General features: G+C 35.1%; 3 protein-coding genes across 4 annotated transcripts in view; 2 read left to right on the top strand and 1 right to left on the bottom strand.

Moving 5' to 3' along the window:
* The window catches only part of actn3b (actinin alpha 3b), a 701,279-nt gene that overhangs the window by 303,669 nt on the left and 370,475 nt on the right, over positions 1-27,135 (bottom strand). The gene's annotated exons all lie outside the window — the stretch shown is intronic.
* The window catches only part of pfdn2 (prefoldin subunit 2), a 207,239-nt gene that overhangs the window by 62,319 nt on the left and 117,785 nt on the right, over positions 1-27,135 (top strand). The window lies entirely within an intron of this gene.
* On the top strand, positions 7,509-27,024 carry six7 (SIX homeobox 7). Its single transcript, NM_131354.2, is given in 3 exon segments — positions 7,509-7,964; positions 21,615-21,778; positions 23,673-27,024. Coding segments are annotated over 3 exon segments (771 nt in total). The 5' UTR covers positions 7,509-7,556; the 3' UTR covers positions 23,872-27,024.

Genomic DNA, 27,135 nt, shown 5'->3' with positions numbered 1-27,135 from the left:
ATAATATTAATTATAATAATTACAAAATACATTGTGCTGCAAAAAGACATTCATGTGTATATAATAATACTGAAATTTTGTGAATCAAATAATGTAAATAATATAATAATAATAATAATAATAATAATAATGATAAAATATATTTTAATGTATATTTAACATTAATTTAGTGATTTTAAAAAAGGAAAAAGATTAATGTGTATTGATCATTATATAGTAATAGTTATTAAGTAATAGTAATAGTTACATGATTACAATAATTATTCTAATATTATTAAATAATTATTATTCATTCATTTTCTAGTCGGCTTAGTCCCTTTATTAATCCAGGGTCGCCACAGCGGAATGAATCGTCAACTCATACAGCAAGTTTTCCATCTCTGGGAAACATTCACACGCTACGGACAATTTAGCTTACCCAATTCACCTGTACCGCATGTCTTTGGACTGTGGGGGAAACCGGAGCACCCGGAGGAAACCCACGCGAAGGCAGGGAGAACTTGCAAACTCCACACAGAAACGCCAACTGAGCCAAGGTTCGAACCAGCAACCTTCTTGTTGTGAGGCGACAGCACTACCTACTGCGCCACTGCCTCGCCTAAATAATTATCATATTTTATAATATTTATTATAATAATTACTTATGTAACGTATGAAAAAGAACGCAAATTAAGTTAATTAATGTGTGTGTAATAATGAAAAATGTGAATGAAAAATTGTGAATGAAATAATGTAAATAATATTAATAATAATGTAATGTAAATATTTATATAATAATAATGTATATAATTTGAATGAAATATTATAAATGAAATATGTGTGTGTGTGTGTGTGTGTGTGTGTGTGTGTGTATTATATCAATTTTGTAACCCACAAAGACCCGCCTCCCACCCCCCACCCCCAGGTACTTATTTAGTGATTTATAAAAAAAAAGGCAGAAGACGTAACTGATCTGTAACTGCTGGAAAACAGTTTAACTATTGTTAATTATAAATAATTGTGAAATAATATGTGACTTATTGTTAGTTATATTAAAATAAGGCTTTAAGTCTGCTGATGACAGTGGTGACAGGTGTTCTCAAGCGTCTCACTGAAACCCAAAACAAAGACATATGAGCTCCATGACCATCATAACTTTCCGAAAAATCCACAAATCCCTCCAAACCCCCGTCCTGACAGATCAATGACCATCAGACGGATGATAAAAGCTTCTAAATCTCCACCTTCACCTGACGGCAACCTTTATTGATCGAGATTTAACATCATTTAACCCTCTGAGCTATTAAGACTAGTTTAAGTCAGCCATATGCAGTCTGAAGCGCACACAAATAAAATCACTGAGCTAAACAAACACACACAAATAGATTTAAAGTCTGACAAAAAAAGATTCAGTGTTTGACATATGGTTCATCCTTTTAGTGTAAGGACTTAGGTGGTACTGTGTGTATGCACTCAAAAATCGCTGTTTGTTCAAACTACTTACTTAAAATTAACTGAAAAAACACGATTCTTTAGATTTTTTGGGGGGCAACATTGTTTTATGCTCAATCTACTTAAATTAGTAAAATGTTAACTTCATGTTGTCCCAACATAAATGGATTAAGTGGAACTCGTGATTTTTTTACAGTGTGTTTTTCAATGAAAATGAAAGTAAATAAAGAGAAAAATACAAAATTCTGTGTTTTTCTGAAACCACATGGTTAAAATAATTCACTGAAACCACACTTTAAATAAAATCGTACTGCCTTTAAATTGTTTAGTTAAATCAAATTTTATTTTCTAATCATCTCAACTTACGTTAGTCAAAAAATAAACAAAAATTTTAAGTTCAACCTTATATAATTAAAACAATTTTGTTGAACCCTGATTAACTTATTATAATAGGTTAAAGAAACATAAAAACATTTGTTGTCATAACTTTTTGTAATTTTTCAGCGATTTATGGTAAATTGTTAACATTTAATTAGGATTTTAAGCAATTTGTAGTAAAATTTTAGGGCTGGGTGATTTAAGATTTTAACTCGATTACGATTAATGAGCGATTAAATGATTGATTTATTTATTTATTTTTTTTGCTGACAATTTTTGTACAGTAAATATGCTTTTCTTTGGTACAAGCTGATCTTATTGCTCAGTTGTCTCATTGTTTAAATTGTCCATGCTCGACATGTTGACGGAATGATGTAACATAAATGAGATCACGTGACTATAAATTAAAAAAACGTGAGAATAAATTTAAAAAAATTTAAATCGGCCTGGAAAAATTAAACCGATTTTAGGTTCTGAATGTTGATTTCGATTATTTTCCGACTGATCGCCCTGCCCTAGCAAGATTTTAAAGCCATTGCACAAAAACTTTTTTTCAAAGGTATTAATTATATTAGAAATTATCAAATGTGTAAAAGAAGTCTGTAAAAAGTCTGAAAAAATCCCACATGCTAAAAAGATGATGTGATTATGACATTATTAATTTTTACGCAATTACAGATCATATAAATAAGGGGAGTTGTGATGTGGGGAGCAAAAAAGTCCTAAAATCTATAAAAAAAACATTGGAAGAGAAATAAACAATGAATAAATATGTATATTAAGTGAATTATAAAAGTCATTTAAGGAGAATATTAATAAATAAACATGTAAATCAAGCAAATTATAAAAGTGATATAATAAGAGAAAAAAATTATTGTTAATAATTTATTTATAAATATTTAATAATTTAAATATTATTTATTATTGTTATATATCAAGCGAATTATAAAAGTCTTATAATAAGAATAAAAAATTATTGTTAATAAATATGTATATCAAGCGAATTATAAAAATCATAAAACGAGAATTTATCCATTCATTCATTTTCTTTTCAGGTTATCTCCATTATTAATCACGCCGCCAACTTATCCAGCACGTTTTACACAGCAGATGCCCTTCAAGCTGCAACTCAACACTGGGAAACACCCATACACACTCATTCACAAACATACATACACTACGGACAATTTAGCTTACCCAATTCACCTGTACCACATGTGTTTGGACTGTGGGGGAAACCGAAGCACCCGGAGGAAACCCACACGAATACAGGGAGAACATGCAAACTCCACACAGGAATGTCAACTGAGCCTGTCGAGGCTCAAACCAGCAACCTTCTTGCTGTGAGGCGATCGTGCTACCCACTGCGCCACCGTGTCGTCTATAAGGAGAATAAAATACATAAATATGTATATTAGGTGAATTATAAATGTCATAAAGAAAATTAATAAATTATTAATCAACAAGTACATAAAGTAAATTATAAAAATCATATCACGAGAATAAAAACAAGTAAATATGCATATTAAGTGAACTAGAAGTCATATAAGATTAAAAGTAATAATAAATAAATATGTACATTAAGTGAAATCACAAGAATTAATAAATTAATAATAAATATGTCTAGTGAATTATAAAAATTATTTATGGAGAACAAAAAACAATAAATATGTATATTAAGTAAATTATAAAAATCATTTAAGGAGAATATTTTTTTAAATGTATATTACGTGAATTATAAAAAAATTAAGGAGAATAAATAAATTAATAAATAAATATGTATATTATATGAATTATAAAAATTAGTTAAGGAGAATAAATAATTTAATAAATAAATATATATATTATATGAATTATAAAAATCGTTTAAGGAGAATAAAAAAATTCTAAATGTATTTTAAGTGAATTATAAAAAAAACATTTAGGCAGAATAAATGAATGAATGAATGAATGAATAAATAAATATGTCTATTAAGTGAATTATAAAAATTATTGATGGAGAATAAAAATTAGAAATGTATTTTAAATGAATTATAAAAAAATAATTTAGGAGAATAAATAAATAAATATGTATATTAAGTTTTTAATAAAATATAATTTAGGGGAATAATTTAATAAATAAACAAATATGTATATTAAGTGAATGATAAAAATCATATAAGGTGAATAAAAATTGTTATAATAAATATGTATATTAAGTAAATCATACAAATTATATGGAGAATAAAAAAATAATTAGCATTTATACAAAAGTAATATATAAATGAAATATGTCCATATGCATATTTATTAAAAATATATTAACAAAGAATAGTTTTTACAAATCAATTGCCAATATTCAACAAATTTATACTGTAAAATGTTAAATATGCATTTACAGTTGGTGAGATTTTCACTCACACTAAAAGAATATTTAGCTTCTTGTTCAAATTACTTATTTATAATGAGCTGAATCAACACAATTGAGTTTTTTTGGAGGGGATAACTTAATTGTTTATGTTCAGTCAACTTAAATGTATAAAAACAATTAAGTTAACTTAAATGATTTGTGTGGTACCCTGCATTTTTACATAAATAACACATAAATTTACTGCATACAAAAAAAATGGTGTTACTGTTGAAAACTGTGTTGTTTTTTTAATGTGTTCATGATATCCACTTTCAGCCGATCACTGAAAACAACATGAAAACAATACGCTTCTCCTCTTTCCGACTTACACCAATCCCGTCAATCAGTCTAATCATCCTCAGCCTACATAGCGTGTTTGAGAAATACGGCTAGTTACCCGTTTGTTTAACCGGTTTGTTGACAGATGCTTATGTTAAAGCGGATTAATAGTAAAATGGTCTCGTGCGGGACTGATTAATGCCAGTGGAGCTTGATTTGAGAGAGGGGATCTGCCTGTAATAAGGTGAGCTGGTGTTGGGTCACAGAGGAGAGCATATAACCACGTCCAGATTAATTAAGGAGGTATTAGGCGGTCGGGATTGTGGTGGATTCTGAAGCGATTTAGGCAACATGCATCTGAAAACGTCTCCTCGGAGCGGCATGTGATAGCGATTTCCATGGCCTAAGCGCTTCTCTCACATCAAATCCCAATTAAAGGCGGTACGACAACACCAGCGGCCTTTGGTCCATTTACCTTCTGACTGCAGAGCCTGTTTATCACACACACAGATCCTGAGCGCAGACGCAAATACACACCAATGTGGACAGAGAAAAAGCCTACAATAACAGAAAGAGAGTTACGGTTAGTGTTCAGTACAATGAAAAGCAGCTAAAACTGTTTGATTTAAGTGTGAAAGTGTTTTAAAAAATACTTTTAGCCTGTTTTAGCATGGACAGAAATTTATTAATAGAATTGATAGATGGATGAATGGATGGATGGATAGACAGGCATTTGGTGGATGGAATGATAGATGGAGATGAATAGATATATAGAATAATGGATAGATGGATGGATGGATAAAACAATAAATATAGAATGCTGGATGCATAGACAGATGGATGGAAAGATAGATAGATGGAAGAATAAATCGAAAGATATACAGAATGATGGATGGAATGATGGATGGATGGATTGATAGACAGATAAAACGATATATAGAATGCTGGATGGATAGAATGATATTTAAAATGATGGATGGATAGATGAATGGGATGATAGATGGAACAATAGATGGATTGATTTATAAAAGGATATATGGATAAAACTATATATAGAATGCTGGATGAATAGAACGGTGGATGGATGGATGGATAGAATGATAGATAGATGAAACAATACGGAACAACAGATGGATAGATATAAAGAAAAATGGATGGAACAATAGATGGATAGATTTATAAAAGGATGGATGGATAAAACTATATATAGTATGCTGGATGGATAGAATGGTGGATGGATGGATGGATGGATAGATGGCTGGAATGATAGATAGATAAAACAATATGGAACAACAGATGGATAGATATATAGAAAAATTTATGGAGGGGTTGAATGATAGATAGATGAAACAATATGTAACAATAGATGGAAAGATATATGGAAAAATGGATGGAGGGGTGGAATGATAGATGAAAACATCGATAGACAGATGGATGAATGGAGAAAATAATATATGGAATGCTGGATGGATAAAACGACATACCCTGTATAGAATGCTGGATGGATAGAATTATATGGATGGATGGACGAACAGATAGATAGTGTATAATATAGACAGACAGACAGACGAACGGAAGGACAGACGAATGAACAGATGGATCGACAGACAGACAGACAGGGATGGATGGATGGATGGATAGATAGATGGATGGATGGATGGATAGATGGATGGATGGGTGAATGGGTGGCTGGGTGAATGGGTGGGTGGATGGATGGATGGATGGATGGATGGATGGATGGATGGATGGATGGATAGATAGATAGATAGATAGATAGATAGATAGATAGATAGATAGATAGATAGATAGATAGATAGATAGATAGATAGAAACATGGTAAGACAGATGGATGAATGGATGGATAAAATGATATATAGGATGATAGAAAGATGGATTGATGGATTGACGGATGAATGGACGGACGGACGGACGGACAGACAGATAGATAGAAGATTAAATTATTTCAAGCATAACAAATTTCATGCAAACAAAAAATATCGTCACTCATAAAATTTTGCAAATAAATAGAAAGGTCGTTCGAGTAAAAGTTAATTACCAATTGTAAAACCAGTTTTTCCACAAAAATCATGGTTTAACTGGTTAGTGCAGCACAACCATTGGGCATATGTGGTTACAGTGGTTAAACTACAACAGTTTTTGGTTTCATTTGTCATTAGGGTTTCTGATACCTGCACTTTGATGTAAAGTAATTTGTAGTAAATCCTGTAGTGCTTTTGAACTATACTATAGTACAATACTTGATTTAATAAGTTGTGTAAATTCTACAGTTGTTATAGGCCTAATCCTAATCCGAATATTAACAAATGACCAATAATGTAGTTTTCCACAACTGCTATCCTACAATACACCACAGTTTTGTGTAGTAAAGAAGTATACTACAGCATTCATCAGTTCACTATAGTAAACACTACACTGTGCATTCATTACAAAAGTGCAGTAAATACGATTATAGTGCATTTTAACATAGTTCTAAAAACACAACATGATTTACTACAAATTAATATAGTTCTTTTTATATGGACGTAAAGAGAAATTTAACTATATGAAATTTAAAACATGTTATGAAATAATCATCATATGTTAATATTTGAACACTAACATAAATATGGAGGCGCAGAGCAGTTTTCACTGACTGGGTCGTTTCCACAATAGGTCCATTTATCCAGCACAATGAAATGAAGTCTGTGTCAGTCAGTCAGTTAGTTAGTCTAACAATCTGATCATCCAGTCGGTGTCCTCCGTGAACAGCAAACCCCCTGCTAAGAGGCTAATGACCGAGGCGCATAATCCCCCTCAAAACAAGCACAAAGATGCTAATTGAATCTCTCTATAAATAGGCTTGACTTCTGCTGCTCCTCCTTTACTAGAAGATGTCACATTAAGAAGACCTACAGAGAATTCGTCCTACCGAGAACCCAGTCGCTCCGTTATATAACCGGTCAGCTATATAGTCATTCATATAGTCGTTCAGGCCGTTGGTTGTCCGTTACTCACACTGGAATGCCGTTGGTATAAACGGGCGCGCGAGTTTTCAAATTAGTCAGACAAACCTACAGCCATGTTTCCTCTGCCGATGTTCACACCTGAGCAGGTGGCCCGAGTGTGCGAGAATCTCGAGGAAACAGGAGATATCGAGCGCCTGGGCCGGTTTCTCTGGTCTCTGCCCGCCGCCGTGCCCGGTTCCGCCGGAGAGTTGCTCAACCGTCATGAGTCGGTGATGCGCGCGCGGGCTCTCGTCGCGTTCCATGGCGGGAATTTCGAGGCGCTCTATCAGATTCTGCAGAGTCACCGGTTTACACGCGAATCTCACGCTAAACTGCAGGACCTGTGGCTGGACGCGCATTACCGGGAGGCGGAGCGCCTGAGGGGCAGACCACTCGGCCCGGTAGAGAAGTACCGCATCCGTAAGAAGTTCCCCCTGCCGAGGACAATCTGGGATGGAGAGCAGAAGACACACTGCTTTAAGGTGAGACCAAAAAGTACTGAAACTACACTTGAAGTAGTACAATTTACGGAAAAAGATTCGAATAATGTCATTTGGGGCTGGGGATTGTTTAAAAAATAGTAATATCTACATGTACAATGTAAAAAAAAAATTTTAGTTGAATCAAATTTACTTTTCTAGTCATTTCAACTTGAATCAAACTGTCAAAAAAAAATTAAAGAGATAGTTCAGCCAAAAATTAAAAGTTCACTATAATTCACTAATTCAGAGTTTCTTTCTTACCACAAAATAATGTATTTTGAAGAAAGTTAGAAACCGGTTAGCATTGACTTCCATATTGGAAAAACAAATCGAGAAGTCAATGGTTACAGGGATATCAAAATATTGTCTTTTTCTGTTCAACAGAAGAAAGTCAAAGCAGATTTGTAAAAAGTAAAGGGTGAGTAGATGACGAAAATTAGGTTGAATGAACTGTCCCTTCAAATGTTTTGGTTGAATAAAATTACCTATCAACTTGCATCAATTAAACTGACAAGAAGTTGAAGAGATAGTTCAGCCAAAAATGAAAAGTTCACTATAATTCACTATTTCAGAGTTTCTTTATTCTTAACACAAAATAATGTATTTTGAAGAATGTTAGAACCCGGCTATCATTGACTTCCATATAGGAAAATGTAAGTCAGTGATAACAGTCAGGGATATCAAAATATTGTCTTTTTCTGTTAAAAAAAAAAGCAGATTTGTAAAGGGTGAGTAAATGACTGAATTTTGGTTGAACTGTTCCTTTAAATGTTTTAGTTGAATCAAATTATTTCTAGTCATTTCAACTTGCATCAATCAAACTGACCAAAAACATTAAAGGCATAGTTCACCCAAAACTGAAAAGTTGACCATAATGCACTCAATACTTTCAGAGTTTCTTTCTTAACACAAAATAATGTATTTTGAAGAATGTTAGAAACCGGCTACCATTGACTTCCATATTGGAAAAACGAATCGTATAGAAGTCAATGGTTACAGGGTTATCAAAATATTGTCTTTTTCTGTTCAGCAGAAGAAAGTCAAAGCAGATTTGTGAAAAGTAAACGTTGAGTAGATGACGAAACTTAGGTTAAACTGTCCCTTCAAATGTTTTGTTGAATCAAATTAACTTTTTAACTTACATCAATCAAACTGACAAAAAATTTAAGAGGTAGTTCACCCAAATATGAAAAGTTCTCTATAATTCACTATTTCAGAGATTGTTTATTCTTAACAGAAAATAATGTATCTTAAATATTGTTAGAAACCGGCTACCATTGACTTCCATATAGGAAAAAACAAATCCTAGAAGTCAGTGGTTAAAGGGATATCAAAATGTCTTCGTTTCTGTTTAAGATAAGAAAGTCAAAGCAGGTTTGTAAAAAGTAAAGGGTGCGTACTGTGAATGATGAAATTTAGGCGAAATGTTCCTGGTTTGTAAATGTTTTAGTTCAATCAAATTCACTATTATAGTCATCTTAACATCAATCAAATTGACTAAAAACTTAAGTTCAACTATAACTGTGATTAGTTAGTTGTCTTTAACTGTACTTTAGCTGAAGCCCAATTAACTCCTTAAAATATTTGTGGTAAAATTTGGACAAACCACAATGTTGGAGTAAATTTTTTAAATTCTTTTTATAGCCCACTTTTCATAATGTGTAAATGCAGCATTATCTAATGTGCATTTTAGACACTAGTAAGTACTTTTAAGGTGTTATTATGCATCATCTGGTCCAAATCAGTGGGTAACACTTTATTGTAAGGCAGTGTTTCTCAACTACATTCCTGCAGGACCACCAGCTCTGCACATTTTTCATGTCTCCTTAACCAAACACAGCTGATTCAGATCCTCAGCTCATTAGCAGAGAGTGAAAAACCTGTAATGGGTGTAACAAGGGAGACATCCTAAACATGCAGTGTTGGTGGTCCTCCAGGAAGGTGGTTGAGAAACACTGTTATAAGGAATCCTTATTTGTTATATGTACTAACTATAGTTGTTACAATCAATTCTGCATAATTGCACGCAGCTTAACTTAACCTGCATTCTAACCCTAACCATATAGTAAGTACATGTAGGTAATTAACATTTCTTAGTAGTTAATTAAATTGTACACTGAATACAAGGACACCTAATAATATTGTGTGATCTAAAAGTGCACATTTTAAAACTATATAGCGACAACTTTTAACTTTTTGCCCCTAAAGTTACTAAAGGAAGGAGAGTCAAGTTTATCTTATTTATTTCCACATATTTGTGACATTTAAAATGCTTAAAAACAGTCATGAAAATAACAAAAAAAATGGATATTGATGAGTTTCCCAGTGATGGGTTGCAGCTGAAAAAGCATTCGCTGCGTAAAACATATGCTGCATAAGATGGCGATGCATTCCGCTGTGGCGACCCCAGATTAATAAATGGACTAAGCCGAAAAGAAAATGAATGAACGAATGAGTTAGGAGTCGTATATTTCAATGTATCACCGCACACACATAAATACACAAGTTCTCTTTGATTTTCCTGCAATTTCTGCTCCTGTTTCAGTATTTCAGTGGGATATTTAGATCTCATTAGCACAAAATATATTTGTAGACATAACACATTTCAAGCACCGACTCATGAAACTTTAGCACGGGTTTGGAGAACACAACAAACATTAATTCAGTTAATTATAATACAAAGAAATAAAATTATAACATGCATATGGCATAATTATAAGGCAAAAATGTGAAACTGTCATATTAAGTCATATTTTGAGATGAGAAGTAAATCATGTCGAAATATCACAGCTTTAAAGTCACATATTATACGTTAATATTTGTAATTTAATGAAAAAAAAAATTAAAGTAATTTATACTAGTTTTTTGAACCATATACAACATTGAAGCGCTTCTTGCTTAAAGGGTCACGAAACACCAAAACACATTTTTTGAGCTTTTGACAGTCGTATATGTGTCCCACACTGCTAAAAACACTATTAGGACACCTATATTTCACTAAAAAGTGTAAATTGGTTGTTTTTGCGTTATTTCAAGCAAATTCGTACTTCCTGTTTGAAACGAATTTTTGAAGCTGCGTCACGGCCATGACATAATAGCGTGTATTCCAGCGTGCAGACTGGGCGTCTGTGCCTGAGTGAGTCTTATTACGTCTTACAGTGTGATACATTAATGCATGAGTAAGGCTTGGGTCAAACCAATCAGCGCGCTCTATTGTGCAACTTCATTAATATTCATTTGTGTCCCCGTGTTTACACAACAAAGACGCCACGTTGTGTTGGCAAAACAAGCGTGAAGTGTTGCTTTTAGAGTTTGCTACAGTTAAGTTTCGTTTTCATTTTCTCTCTGTGAGAGCTCAGTCTCACGTGTGGATTAACCGTGTACACGACGCTCGACAACAATAACTTACGTGTCTAAGGAGGATTATTGTTTACCTGAGAGCTGTTCTCATCTGCAAACGCTGAAATCTGGATTTGCTTGTAGTATTCTCTTCATAAAGACGCGGCTCTAGTTGCTGGTGATTGTCCTGTCTCTACAGATTTGGTAAGTGAGCGACCAGTGCTCTTTGTTTATTCAGTTTGCTCGTATCGAATTAAGTTAACTATTGCACTGAGTGCAGAAATGTTAGCACCGCATTTAGTGACCGGAATAACACACGCGGCTTTCTGACGCTACCTGCCGTGTGCATCTAAGTTTCCGGGAAATGCAGAGTTTTTTTTTCTCTCATTCGCCGTGCGGTATCAAACATTGCATGAAAAATACACGCTTAGAGCAGCTCCTCGAATCAAATACCTCGTTTGTCGCGAGGGGCATGAATGAATTCCCTGAATGAAAGAGCCAAACTGCAGTTAAAGTCCAACATTTATTAATTCAGCAAATAATTCGACTACAGATGTCCATGTAGGTTAAACACCATCGCTTTCTCCTGTCTGTGTGGGTGTGTATTTTGACTCTGAAACTCGCGCGTGCACAAATAGACACTCCCACACCATCCCACTTTAGTTCCTCCGACACTCCCCCCTAAACAGAGCTGGACACGCCCACTTTTCTGACTTTTTCGAAAGTAGAGGTGTGAAAACACCCTGCTGAAACGAGGGGGTTTCATGGCCCTTTAAAGAAATAGTTCACCGAAAGAAAAAAAAACAAATTCTGTCTTTATTTAATCACTGATTCATTTAATCCAAACTTGTTTCTTCTTTCTATTGAACACAAAAGATGAAATAGTGAAAAATGCTGGGGAAAAGCATCCATTGACTTCTATAGTATTATTATATTTTCCTACTATGGAAGTAAATGACTACTGGTTTACAACATTCTTCAAAATATCTTCTTTTGTGTTCAATAGCTTAAAGAAACTCAATATACAATTCCTCTTTATTTCTATAGTGCTTTTTATGATGTAGATTGTGTCAAAGCAGTGAATAAAAGTAAATTTGCGGGTCAAAATGTAATTTAATGCGATCTTAGGCAGTTTAGGGGATTGAAGAGTGGACCGACAACATAAAAAAAGTCAAATCAAAGGGACAGTACACCCAAACGCGCAATATCTGTCTTTATTTACTCATCTTTCACTTGCTCAAAACATTGAGTTTGAACACAAAAGAAGATATTTTGAAGAATGCTGGTAAATGACTACCGGTTTCCAACATTCCTCAAAATATCTTCTTTTGTGTTCAACATCATAAAGAAACTCAGTATACAATTCATCTTCGTTTCTATGGTGCTTTTTATGATGTAGATCGTGTCAAAGCAGGGAATTAATGTAAATGTGCGGGTCCAAAATGTAATTTAATGCGATCTTAATCAGTTTAGTGGATTGTAGAGTGGTTTGACAATGTATAAAAAAGTCAAATTAAAGGGACAGTACACCCAAACCTGAAATCTCTGTCATTATTTACTCACCCTTCACTTGCTCAAAACATTGAGTTTAAGTTGTCTTTCTTCTGTTTAACACAAAAGAAGATATTTTGAAGAATGCTGGTAAATGACGGTTTCCAACATTCTTCAAAATATCTTCTTTTGTGTTCAGCAGCATAAAGAAACTCAGTATACAATTACTGTTTATTTCTATAGTGCTTTTTACAATGTCGATTATGTCAAAGCAGGGAATAAATGTAAAACTGCGGGTCAAAAACATAATTTAATGCAATCTAAATCAGTTTGGTGGATTGTAGAGGTGACTGACAACGTAAGGATATCAAATTAAAGGTACAGTACACCCAAACGTTTTTATTTACTAACCCTTTACTTGTTTAAAACATTGAGTTTGAGTTTCCTTCTTCTGTTGAACACAAAAGAAGATATTTTGAAGAATGCTGGCAAACGACGGTTTACAACATTCTTCAAAATATCTTCTTTTGTGTTCAACAGCAGAAAGAAACTCAATATACAACTCCTCTTTATTTCTATAGTGCTTTTCACAATGTAGATTGTGTCAAAGCAGTAAATAAATGTAAAGTGTGGGTCCAAAACTTAATTTATACGATCTAAATCACAGTTTAGTGGATTGTAGAGTCGACTGACAACGTAAAAATGTCAAATTAAAAGGACAGCACACCCAAACGGGAAATCTTTGTCTTTATTTACTGACCCTTCACTTGTTTAAAACATTGAGTTTGAGTTTCTTTCTTCTGTTGATCACAAAAGAAGATATTTTGAAGAATGCTGGTACATGACTGTTTCCAACATTCTTCAAAATATCTTCTTTTGTGTTCAATAGTATAATGAAACTCAATATACAATTCGTTTTTATTTCTATAGTGTTTTTTATGATGTAGATTGTGTCAAAGCAGTGAATAAATTTAAATGTGGGTCAAAAATGTAATTTAATGCAATCTAAATCAGTTTTGTGGATTGTAGAGGGGTCGGATAACATAAAAAAAGTCCAATTAAAAGAACAGTCCACCCAAAAGTCTTTATTTACTCACACTTCACTTGTTCAAAACATTGAGTTTGAGTTTCTTTCTTCTATTGAACACAAAAGAAGATATTTTGAAGAATTCTGGTAAATGACGGTTTCCAACATTCTTCAAAATATCTTCTTTTGTGTTCAATAAAATAAATAGACGCAATATACAATTCCTCTTTATTTTCAGTGCTTTTTTATGATGTAGATTGTTTCAAAGCAGTGAATAAAATGTAAATGTGTGGGTTAAAAGCGTAGTTTAATGTGATCTAAATCAGTTTAGTGGATTGAAGAGTGGACCGACAACATAAAAATGTGAAATTATAGGGACAGTACACCCAAACTCAACTCAACCTTCACTTGTTTAAAACATTGAGTTTGAACACAAAAGAAGATATTTTGAAGAATGCTGGTAAAAACGGTAACACAAAATGGTTTCCAACATTCTTCAAAATATCTTATTTTGTGTTTAACAGAAGAAAGAAGCTATTTCTATAGTCAAAAAGCTTAATTTAATGCAATCTCAATTTAGCTCCACACTATTTTCCCAACACAAATCGATTGTTAACATAATCGATAGTACAAATTGAAGTGGATTGAGCATGAAACAATTAAGTAGACCCCCAAAAATGTAAGAATTCTGTTGTTTCAACTCATTTTTATTAAGTAGCTTAAACAAGCAGTCTTTTTTTTTTTTTTTTTGAGTGAGACTACATTACATTAGTATCAAACTCATTTAGAGCGTCTGGTCAAGCAGAAGCACCTCTGGAAGCTGCAGCGTCATTTTCCCTTCTTAAATTGTGTATTTACGCATTCGCAGTGCAAACAAATAGAGCCTTAATTACGCCTCATTCTCGGCGCAACAATGTCAACACGGCATGCGATGATAGCATGCGGAGCTCCTCAATACGCCCTCATTGTGTCAATGCACAAGCTTTTGCTCCACATGGAGACGTCGCTGACCGTCTGCTTGGGCTTAAGCCTCTTGAGCTGATGGACCACCTGTGGCATTAAGCTCTCTTTTCCGCACAGATGACTTTCTACCTTTTCAGCGTGTTCCAGACACTAGATTAACCAGCAGCTCAAGCCCTCATCACTGTAACGAGACCGTAATTGTTTGCGCAGAGCCGACCAATGTGAATTGTGCAATGGAAAGTGGATTGTGGAGTGGTCTGGCAATGAGGGAAAAGTCAAATTAAAGGGATAGTTCACCCAAACGTGAAAACTCTGTCCGTATTTACGCAACCTTAACTAGTTTGAATACAAAAGACGATATTTTGGAGAATGCTGGTTCCCATAATGTTATTCTTACTTTGCAAGTAATGATACATGTGAGTGCAGGGGCGGATTTAGTGATTTGGGGGCCCTAAACAATTCCAGCTGTGGGGCCCATCAGTCCTAAAACACACCCTTCTACTTTTTATTTATTTTGCTAATTTATTTTATAACTCTCAAACTTCGTTTCTTTATTTTGTCTTTTTTATGATTTAGTTTTTATTTTCTTCACTAATTTAACAGTACAATCAGTTCACAAAGTTTTACCTTCTTTTAACATCCCCTTTCCCTTCTCCTCCTCAACAGCGGCAGTGGCTGTCATTAGATGTTGCTATCATAAATCCAGAAAATACAGATAAATAATATAAGACTTAATAAATAAATAAATAAATACATAAATAAATAAATATAATTAAACATAATTATTGATTAAAAAAACATATATATATATATATATATATATATATATATATATATATATATATATATATATATGTGTGTGTGTGTGTGTGTGTGTGTGTGTGTGTGTGTGTGTGTGTATATAAAACACTACATTAATACAATATCAAAATAATAATAATGATGCATAAATCAAATAAGATAACTACACTTTTACTGTGGGTCTTACCACAGAGACCTTATTCATTCTCCAAAAAGGCCAAATAATTTCCCTCTCTTCTCTGATAAACGTCTAATTTATCTAGTAATCTAGATGTCATTTTTTCATATGCTTCCACCTTCCCCAGTTCTGTAACCCATGAAATGATGGTGGACCTGCTGAGCGCCATCCCCTCATAATAATTTGTCTTCCAATCATAATACTTATTTGAATCCAGTCAGTCAGTCAGTCTTTATTCATTTCCCGAAGGTAATTTGGTTGCAGCATACACGCATGTCACACGTAATACACAAAAGTACATCATACAATACAATTTCTACCCTAAATTTAAAAACTTTACAGCTGAGGGGTTTAATGAAAGACATCTTCACACCAGATCCCAACACGAACGGGTCTCCCATTACAAATATGCAGCATCCAGAAACATCCTGAATGTAATAATGCACTTTAACCCTAAATTCCTGTATTTTGGAACAGGATCCCAGGGCATGCATCAAGTCTCCTTCTTCTTCTTTGTTTTGTCTTAATGCAATCTCTACATTTTAACTGTTTTGTTTTATTGAAATTAGTTTACAACTAAAATTATATATATATATACAGGCCCGTTCAGAGACCGTCCAAAGGGCATGTGCAGGAATAAATTTTTGAAGAAAATTTGGGGGGTTGGCGCGTGTACTAAAGAGCGCGCGCGTACTAAAGAGTGGTGTTGTCACGCGCGTTCTAATCAGCGGTGTTGTCGCGCGCCTACTGATGGGCGGGACCGAGGGTGTGTCGCGTCGCGGGGGCACTTTTGATCATTTTGGAAGGGCACTTTCTATCCAAGACTAAAAAGGGCATGTGCAGTGCACAGGTTGAGCCCTATGTGTGCATGTGCCTGCATATATATATATATATATATACATATACATACATATATACAACAGTTCTGTCTGGTTCTCGAATCTGATTGGCTGATTGCCGTGATATTTTTAAGTAATATCACCACCCGTACAGCCTCTTTACCCTTTGTGTATTACTCTGCCCACATACAACCAGCAACAAGCAGACACTACAGATCTAAAGTTTAAAAGATGCTTGCTCAACTGTTTAACTGTCAGCTTATGATTTGAATCAGGAAGAAAGTAGATCTTTTAAGACTTTCCGTGTTTGATTTTGTTTTTATATACACAATTATGCCGTCAAACTGTTGTATAAACACAATATCACACTCATAGCAGTGCAATATAGCTGTATATCAGCACTGGTGGGGGCACTAAGGCACTCGGCCTGCGGCCTATAAAAAAAAAAAAAAAAAAAAAAAATATATATATATATATATATATATATATATATATATATATATAATTTGACTGCTCCACGATTGGGATGGTGGACAGATTTGTGCAGATGCAATAATATTTTAATTTTAAACATTATTATTACATCACATTAAAATTACATACTATTAAATAATATTTAATTGCATAAAACTTTTATTTGTTTGCCTCTTACCATACAAAATATGATAGAAAACAATGTTATATATAATTTATAGGTTACATCTATTTATACTTTTAGAATTTATACCTCTAGATATTTATTGGGGGCCTGTAATGTCTGTAGATTGACGATGATGATAATAGCGGATCCAAATGCAGCGTTTATTTAGCAGGTTAGTCATACAGGCAGAGATCATAGCAGGTTCAAAAAGGGTTATCCAAAATCAGACATGAAGACATTACAATATAGCAAGGCCCAGTCCCAAGTTGTCTGTGCGTGCAGCTTAAAAAGTGTGTATAGTCCAGTCAGTCATGTGTGTGCAGTCAGTCATGATCAGGACCATGTGTGTGTGAGCGGAGTGCATGTAGGGAGTTGTAGTCCATGAAATGGTGGATCTGTAGTCCGTTAGCGATTGTTCCTGTTTTCCAGCGATCTATGGTGTTTAGATCGCTGGTGATCGTGACTACTTATTTCCTGTGGCACTAAGCGGCTGCTTACCTTGCTTATTGGTTAAATCCGCCTCTGTGTGAATGTTAAATATTATAAGTAATAAGTACCATCAACCAGTATTTTTTGTGTTTGAGTTTCTTTTTTCTGTTGAACCCAAAAGAAGATACTTTGAAGAATGCTTTGCATTGTGCGGTGTAAAATGATTGATTTTTATTTCATGCCCAGAAACATTACCATATTAAATAAAGATCATGTTTCATAAAAATTTGTACAAAATTTTCCTTTTATTTTAGTCAAATTTTTTTACATTTTTCATAAAAAATAATAAAGAGAAATGTTAAATAAATCATTGTTGATTATAAAATAAATTGAAGGTTTTTTTTACTGTAATGGTTCACTTTTCACAGTAAACAAATGTTTTTTTTTCGTCCTTCAAATATCTCTGCTGTCTCGTGAAGTTTTTTAATAGCGTTTTAGAACTTTACAAACTGTTCCATTTTGTTTTCCATGCCGACAGCTTCAGTTAAAGTTTCTATCACACTAGAGTTTAAGAATGCAAAATTCTGTTGTACAAAAAAAAAGTGTCTGTAAAAAAAAAAAGTGCAGAATGATGTAACAACAACAATAACAAACCCATTAGAAATAGGAAAACAGTGTGTTATGATAAATACTTGAAAATACATCATATACCTCAGGATATTCTGGACAAAGCCACAATAAGTGGCTCCTCTGCTGTGATATAACAGTAAATAAAACAGTTGTCATTCCAACTTTCTACTACAAACAAAAGCTTGCAGCGGTTGCCCCGCCTCCAAGCTCTTCTGATTGGTCCACTGCTTTGGTACTGAGAGTGATGAGCTGCACTGTGTGTGAAAGTTGAAGATCTTTCAACTTGACATGATGTCCTAAAAATTGGGCACTTCTTAAGATGCAGGCATAACAGTCAAACTCGACTGTCCAGCGTGTGTTTACAAATAGAAACAACAGAATAGTTGCGCACTATAAGGGTAAAATGAATTCTGTGTGAACTGACCCTTAATTCTATACACTGTAAAAAAACAGGTTGCCTTAAATTTTTAAGCTGAATCAAATTAACCTGATGAGTCATTTAATAAAACAGCTTGCATAACTTATAAAATTAAGTTAAAACAGGATTAACTTAGTTTAATAAGTTACAATTAACTAACAACACATTTATCAGGGGTCGCCACAGCGGAATGAACCAGCAATTTATCCAGCATACGTTTTACACAGTGGATGCTGGGAAACTCCCATGCACACTCATTCACACACATACACTACGGTCAATTTAGTTTATTCAGTTCACCTATAGTGCATGTGTTTGGACTGCAGGGGAAACCCCGCACTGAGCCACCGTGCCGCCTCCATAATACAATTATTTATTTATAAACATTATGAAGTCAACAATCGACTTTTTCTCATTGTACTTGACAGCTGCCGGGTCACTTTACAGTAGTTACTGGCGCAGGAAATGAAGCTTAATCACTGAGCAGCCAGATTACTGTAGCAGACTGTAAACGAGATGAGACGGTCAGCGGTAAAGTAGGCATACGATCGCCAGTGCCTTAACACACAGACCAGGATTGACTTCTGAAGCCCTGCGTTAAGCCTCATAACAGATCCTGTCCTTCTTAACTTGTGCTTTCAAGGTCATCGCCATGGACATATCAAGCGTACAACTCCATATAGCAATAAGTCAGTGCTATATCATGGATTTCTGTGCAATAAATAACGTTTATTTAGACGTTACTCTCTCTATTTAGGTTTTACATTTATTTCGTATTGTCATGAGACGATTGATTTGAGCAGCAACATACAGATAATGCTAAAATCCTTCTTGAGTCGTTGTTTTTAACTTGTAACAACGACATATTTAGGCTGTTGTAGTTCTGAAAATGTGCAGTAAGATATAAACCAGACCAAAAGAAATTGTCGAATTTTTCAGAAGGGTTTACTTTAATTCATTAAACTGATCCAAAAATACAGTAAAGACTCGCTGTAAAAATGATATGACAAAAAGTCATGACAGAATTTTTTTGATGCTTTCATTTTAATCAGTTAATCAGGTTTTGACAAAAATACATTAGTGTATTTTACTTAAAGGTGCTGCATCTTACTTTATGAATTTTCTAAATCAGTGGTTCTTAAACTTTTTTCATCAAGTACCACCTCAGAAAAAATTGTCCCTCCAAGTACCACCATATGACCAGTATTGAACTACAGTAGCATAGTAGGCCTAATTAGGCAGCTACAGCTCTGCACAGTTAAAAAACGTGGCATATTAATTACTATTATTAAAAATATTTATTATTATCGGCCATTTTAAACATTATAAATAGTTTGAACATTAACACTGCTGTGCTTATATTTAAAAAAACAAACAAACAAACAAAATAAAATGTCAACGTTTCAATTTAAATGTTTTTTAAAAGTTCATGAAAAATGGTCGGCTACAGTTATTGAAATGTTAAAAAATAATCTCCTGTACTTAAATGTAAAGTGTAAACCTATAATATCCTATTCATCAAAGCCTGAAAATGCTGCTTGGACCTCATAAATAAAGGCTATATGTCATCATATTCATATATGAACCATTTTTGATAATTTTTAAATATATGTTGCATGTACATATGACTATTGGATTACTCTGCGTACCACTAGAAGGCAGTCCGCGTACCAGTTTAAGAACCACTGTTCTAAAGCATAAAAATACCATAATATGTATGCAGATATTTAACCTCCTAGGGCAGAGGTGTCAAACTTAATTCCTGGAGGGCCGAAGCCCTGAACAGTTTAGTTCCAACCCTGCTCCAACACACTTACCTGTAGGTTTCAAACAAGCCTGAAGGACTCAATTAGTTTGATCAGGTGTGTTTAATTAGGATTGAACTAAACTGTGCAGAGCTGCGGCCCTTTTGGAACTGCGTTTGACACCTGTGTCCTAGGGCCTGAGTGTCCACATACGTGGACAGCACATTTTAGCTCTAAAGGATCTATTTAAAATACTTTGAATGTTTTATATTTTGTTACAGACGTACAGTGTCAACTGTTCTGCAGCATATGAAATGTCCCAAAACCGATTTTTCAATTGTCCAAAATGGGAAAAAAATTTAGTTTTTACACTCTGATAGTCAAAGCAAGTTCCAAAAAAAATCTATGTTAAATATGCATTAAAAAAAAATCGGGAAGAAGTGTTTTATGTAAATTAAGACCACGAGTCCACATATATGGACATCATTTTTCTCTAAAAGTACATCATATCAAAAGAAGATACTTAGATTTTTATTCTAATTAGGTTCCAATGAGCCCAAATAGCAAAGAGAAATAATAAATGCATGTAAAAAAAACACCTTGGGCCTTAAGAGGATAAGAAATGTTAGAAACAATAGTATTTGTATTGCTTAAGGTGATATTAACCAAACTTCTTCTCTTGAGTGTGATATGCCTTGCATACTAATGAAGCATTGTTGCAGAAGTAGATGAAGCTGATAGAAATGCAAAGGCCTGATTGTCTAAAATTCACTTTGCAGCTAAACTTCCTGTGAGCAGAGATGGGTTGAAAATGAACACCGAATATGTGCAGTTGAGAAAGTCTCATGCTTTTAACGCTGAGCAGAGAATTAATAGAAAGAGGACGTATGTATGGGTGCGGCCAACAGAGGACTGGAGAATGATCGGATTGTCTGTCTTTTTGGTTCTTTTAACCTACAAAATGCCAGTTTAGGGAATTATATTTCAGCAGCCTGAAACTGTCCAAACACAAATCAATTAAGTTGCTAATGTAAGTGGATCGAATCAAACAATTAAGTTGTCCCAAAAAATCTTAAGAATTGTGCTAATTTTAAATAAGTCGTTTGAACAAACAGTGTAATAGAGATTGGTAATGTTTTGGTGTTTTCAGGAGAGAACCCGCAGTCTGCTGAGGGAATGGTACCTGCAGGACCCTTATCCAAACCCGTCCAGAAAGCGTCATTTGGCTCAGGCCACTGGTCTCACTCCCACACAGGTGGGCAACTGGTTCAAGAACAGGAGACAGCGGGACAGAGCAGCTTCTGCCAAAAACAGGTACCTAAAAATGGCTAGACTTTAAAAGAACACTCCACTTCTTTGGAAAAAGGCTCATTTTACAACTCTCTCAGAGTTAGACAGTTGAGTTTTCCAGCCGTGGTGTTCCAGCCTAAACCACGGCGAATGAAGCTCTGCACAAGACTTTTGGCCAGCGGAGAAATTAAAATGGTCGTGCCCAACTGAGTCTGGTTCTCTCAAGGTTTTTTTTCTTCACTCCCATCAGGTGAAGTTTTTTTTCCCTCTCCGCTGTCGCCACTGCCTCGCATGGTTAAGGATTGGTAGAGCTACGCATCGATGAATTTGCTCTTCAGTGTTTAAACTCTCAGTAATGATTAAATCACACTGAACTGAGCTAAACTGAACTGAACTGAACTTAAACACTAAAACCTGAACCACACTGTTCCAGTTACTATGACCATTTATGTGAAGCTGCTTTGACACAATCTACATTGTAAAAGCGCTATACAAATAAAGCTGAATTGAATTGAATTGAATTGAGTTTTACAATTTCTGAATCCATTCAGCATTCAGCCCATCTCCAGGTCTGGTGGGAGCACTTTTAGCTTAGCTTAGCAGAGATCATTGAATCGGATTAGACCATTAAGCATCTTACTAAAAAATGACCAAAGAGTTTTGATAGTTTTACTATTTAAAGCTTGATTGTTCTGTTGTTACATCATGTACTAAGACCAGCAGAAAAAGTAAAAGTTTAGACACTATTTCCTAGGTTGATATGTCTAGAACAGGGGTCACCAACATGGTAGCCCACGAGGATTACATGAGTTGCCCACAGGCCTGTTCTAAAAATAGCTCACCATTGCACCACATACCAGTAGGCTGAATCTAGTATTTTTTGAAGCTATTCTTTTTAAATCACACCTGCATTGGTGTAAAATTTGTTAATGACATTAAGGTGTATATATAAAAAAAACTAAAACAATTTCAGACAAATAAAGTGTTGCATATTGATATTTCTGTTTCTTACCTTGTTAAATCATTGTTGAGAACTATTGTGAGAAATCATTAACATGATCAGTGTCTCTTCACATTGATGAATATCATTGATCAATAATAACAACAACAAATAATTAAAAGTAAATTGAGAAAAATTGTTATTTAAGAACATTTAGTAATTTAGCTGACGCTTTTATCCAAAGCGAAGAAGTGTGTATGAAACTGGTAGCCCTTCACAATAATTGGTACCCAAGAAGTAGCTCTCAGTTTCAAAAAGGTTGGTGACCCCTGGTCTAGAAACTACACTCTCATTACGGTGTTAAATGTTGAAATCATCAAAACTCTTTTTTTGAAATTGAACATGGCTGAATGAATTAAAGAAGGGTACTGTTTAACATGTAAAATGAGTCTGTTTCCAAAAAAGGTGGAGTGTTTCTTTTAAAGGTCACATAAAGTGCTTTGAAATGTGCATTGTTTTATTCAGTGTCCGATGTAATCTCAACCGAAACATGAAGAAAGGGCAGGCAGGGCATAGAGTGGCTCCTCCCCCTAAAAAAAAACAGCCAATAGCATTTAGTTTTATGACCGCTCTGCCAGTGAGAGTGGTTGAGCTTGAGCGCATCAGCGTCATAAAGGGGGCGGGGCATGTCAGACACTAGAGAGCATTTGATTGGACAGAAGATTTGATGGGTGACTGAAGTATGAGGTGACGTGAATAAACTGTTGACCCATTTAGGTGGAAGTGACAAACTACAAGCTTTACATGTTTATATCAGGTTTATATCTTCTGAATGTAAATTTGTCACTGTTTTGGAGCATACTAGCTTATAGATATCCTAAAAAACCAGCAACACTGATACTAACATACTAAAAAAACTGACTTCAAATGTATCTGAAGCACATAATGACGGTTCTTCTATCTATGTTTCCCCCTCAGACTACAGCAGGATTCCTCTCTCCTGCCGTCTGGAAGTTCTCCTGAATGTTCATCATCGGAGCACAACCCACTCCTGCGAGGCTCATCCCCCCGCCACCCTGACAGCCCGGGGAACAGCGACTGCAGCTCAGGCCCTCGGGGGACCGGAGCTTCCACACCGGACATCTCGGTCAGCAGCGACAGCGAGTTTGAGTCGTGAACACAGGCGCACAGACGCTTACTGATGATGCACTTACAGCACAGACTGAGAAATCAGCTGGCGGACTGCTGGAAAAACTCATTCAGGAGAGGAGTTTTCATTGCAAGACTGAAACGTGCACTTGAAAGTGACCAGACTGGACCTCACGTGCCAAAGAAATCTCCTCAGATTCACTAGCTATGTTTCCATCAGCGTAAAATACTTCTCTATTTGCATTATAAAAGGTTATATTTCGGTTTAGGGAGTCTCCAACAACAGTCTGATATGCATGCAAGATCAAAAAACACGTTAATTGTCATATAATATGCATTTATTTTTAACTAATTAGCCCAGCGACTCCCATATGAATCGTTCAGCAATTCATTAGTTCCCAAACCCCTCCTTAGTACGATGCTGATCTGCGGTGATTAGGCCAATGACCCAGTCTATTGCGATTGGTTGACTCGGTTCAGTGCGAGACAGAGAGAAACATCCATCTATGGCGTAGCACTCAGAGTATGTGTGAGCCCAATGCAGGAATGCAATAAAGCAATGCAGTCAAACAGCAGCATATACTCTACTCTTAACCCTGACCCCAAGTCAGACACAACACAGATTCAGTATTAATCCACACAGTGGCAAAAGTTGAACTGTTTTGAAAACCTCACCGCATGTGTAGGAACAGCTGACGGTGGCCATAGTAAAGACAACCAGCAGAAGATCACAAGTTCAGGAAAAAAGCATGCGTTGTGCTTTCAACGTGGATTTGGACGCAATATGTGAACAGCCCCATAAAGATTTTACTTGAGAGATACAGTACATGCACTGCTCTGTAATGCTGCGTTCATACCAGACATGGAAGAAGCGTCAAGCGTGAGTGATTTACATGTTAAGTCAATGCAAAGACGCGAATAGAGACAGTGTCCCAGGGGAAATCCTCTAGCCGACACCGGCCAACAGTTGATCAAACTGGGCTCTGCTCAGTCAGAAGCACCGCTGAAAGCTTCCATCATCCAGGTTAAGTTTCTGAAGAAGTTTGTAAGCTTATAGAGCTGGTGCACCTCTGAAAGGATCTAGTGAACTCTGACACGGTTCCAAACAAATCAACAATGTTTTTCAGTCTTCATAAAGCACATAAACACTGTTATTTTCTCAATAAAATCCATGTTAGCCATTTAGCAACAATGCTAGTGTCACTCAACAGAGTGCCCATGTCCGCATCTATTGTTCAGTGAATTTGACATGAAGCAGATTCAATGCGCAAATGAAGCGAGCAAACTCAAAATGTTCGTGCATCTATTTTCCATATGAAGTGCAACAGTTACTGTCGCTGATCTTTCCTTTAATAGCAAACGGCCAAGGAATCCCACGTTGCAGCGTAGGTTATTGTATCAGTCATCAGAAAAATGACAGGAGCAAACACAGCACATGGTTGGCTATACTGTGGTACTGTAGTGAAAACAGATTTTAACCCTTCCCTGCAACCGAATCTCCATCTGTCAGTGATCGTTATCTTCTTGTCATGATCAGTCGCGTGATCCTTATCGCTCCGCTAGTGTCAGAAGGGAAAGGTGCGTTCACGTTTTACTGGAACCTGTACTACATATTTGGTGATGTACCGTATCAACGACGACACATTCAAGCTAAAGATCCAAACCCAACTCGATTCATTCATTCGACTATTTCGTTAAAAAATCTATAGTTTTACTTAGAGCTGTGTTACCCACTGCACAGAAGTTCATTATCAAAAACCCTTAATAGGGGCTCTTTAATGGAAACGCCAAGATGTGCATACATTTTATAAATACTTGAGTAGGATCAACTTTATTATCTTTATTTATTATCCAAGAAGATAAAATGTGCATAACCTACGATGGAAAGATGTAAATTCCAGCATGGTCTTCCTGAAATCCCTCAGCCAAAGTCCATCATCACAGTGGTTCAGTATTATTGTTATTCTATTATTATTCCCTTCAGAACTGTCTTGAGCATCTGTCTGTGCTCCCAAAGAGCATCTCAAGCCTCTAAAAGCCACAGTATTGCATTCATCATGCCTTCATCTTCATCTTCTGAGGCTCCACTCATTTATTAGAGAAGAAAAAAGCCCACGGTTGGCTTCTCCTAATGCACAAAGCTACATTATTCTGTCTGATATTTGTTACCAGTTTATCAGGAAGTGACGATTTTGTTGTCTTTGACTCATTAGAAGAAACGCTGTTTTATTCGCAAATGTTTTATGCGATATTACAGTTTTGCGTATAAATCTTATTCACCTCTTAGGATGGAAACATAGCTACTGGCTGTTTTTAATCACATTAATACTCAGGTGGCACAAACATATCATAATCCAGGACGCATTATGCAAATTTTGTATGCAAGGCCATTTGTAGCACTATGCACATCTGCCAGAAGCAGAGGAACACTCCGGTTTGCATGCTTAAAAAGGGACGTGTTGGAAACAGAGGCTAGATGTAACTTGCTGCTGTTGGTTTTCATAAGAATAGAGCGTAGATCAAGCGATTAAGTCTGTTATTTGTTTATTTTTATTTGTTGTTTGTGTTGATATGTTTCCGCCTCCCACTAGAATACACAGATGTGGTCTGGATGAACATAAATTAAAGGGGCAGTTCACCCAAAAATGAAAATTGTTGAAAACCCTGTTTGGGTTTCTTAAGGATGATATACTGAAGAAAGGTTGAAAGAAACAAAAACAAAAGTCATTGACTTTCATAGTATTTTTTTGTTCCTACTATGGATGTCAATTGTTGCTTTTTCATTCTTCAGAATATTTAGTTTTGTGCTCAAAAGAAAAAAGAAAAGTTTAGAGCCACTTGAATGTGAATGAGGAAATTGCCATTTTTTCTCTTTAAATGACATGTTATGGGATATTAATGCTGCTTATCTGGAAAAATACTATAATTCCTGCGCCACCACACACTGTTATCGAACAGGTTTCCTCAACACACTAATGTTTTCCAAAAAAGACACATCTTTCTGTATATTTCAGCTACTCCAGTCTGAAGTCATTTTTATGTGCCTACACTTTGAGGACGACATGGAAACGTCTAGAATTTGTCATTTTCACACCCATATTGCTCACCATTGTCACATGAAGAACTGTACTGTCTTGTTTTCAATGTGATTTTCAAATAAATGAAATTATTTTTGAAGCAAGAGAAGTGTTTTGGATTCTGTCATCATGCAGGCTTTATTAACACTGTAATAAAAACGTAGAATGGCAGTACAATATTATAAATATATATTTATACTTCAGTTCTGTCTGGT

Source organism: Danio rerio, chromosome 7, assembly GCF_052040795.2.
Source record: "Danio rerio strain M-AB ecotype USA chromosome 7, GRCz13ab, whole genome shotgun sequence".
NCBI lineage: Eukaryota > Metazoa > Chordata > Actinopteri > Cypriniformes > Danionidae > Danio > Danio rerio.
This window is presented reverse-complemented; position numbering and strand designations above follow the sequence as displayed.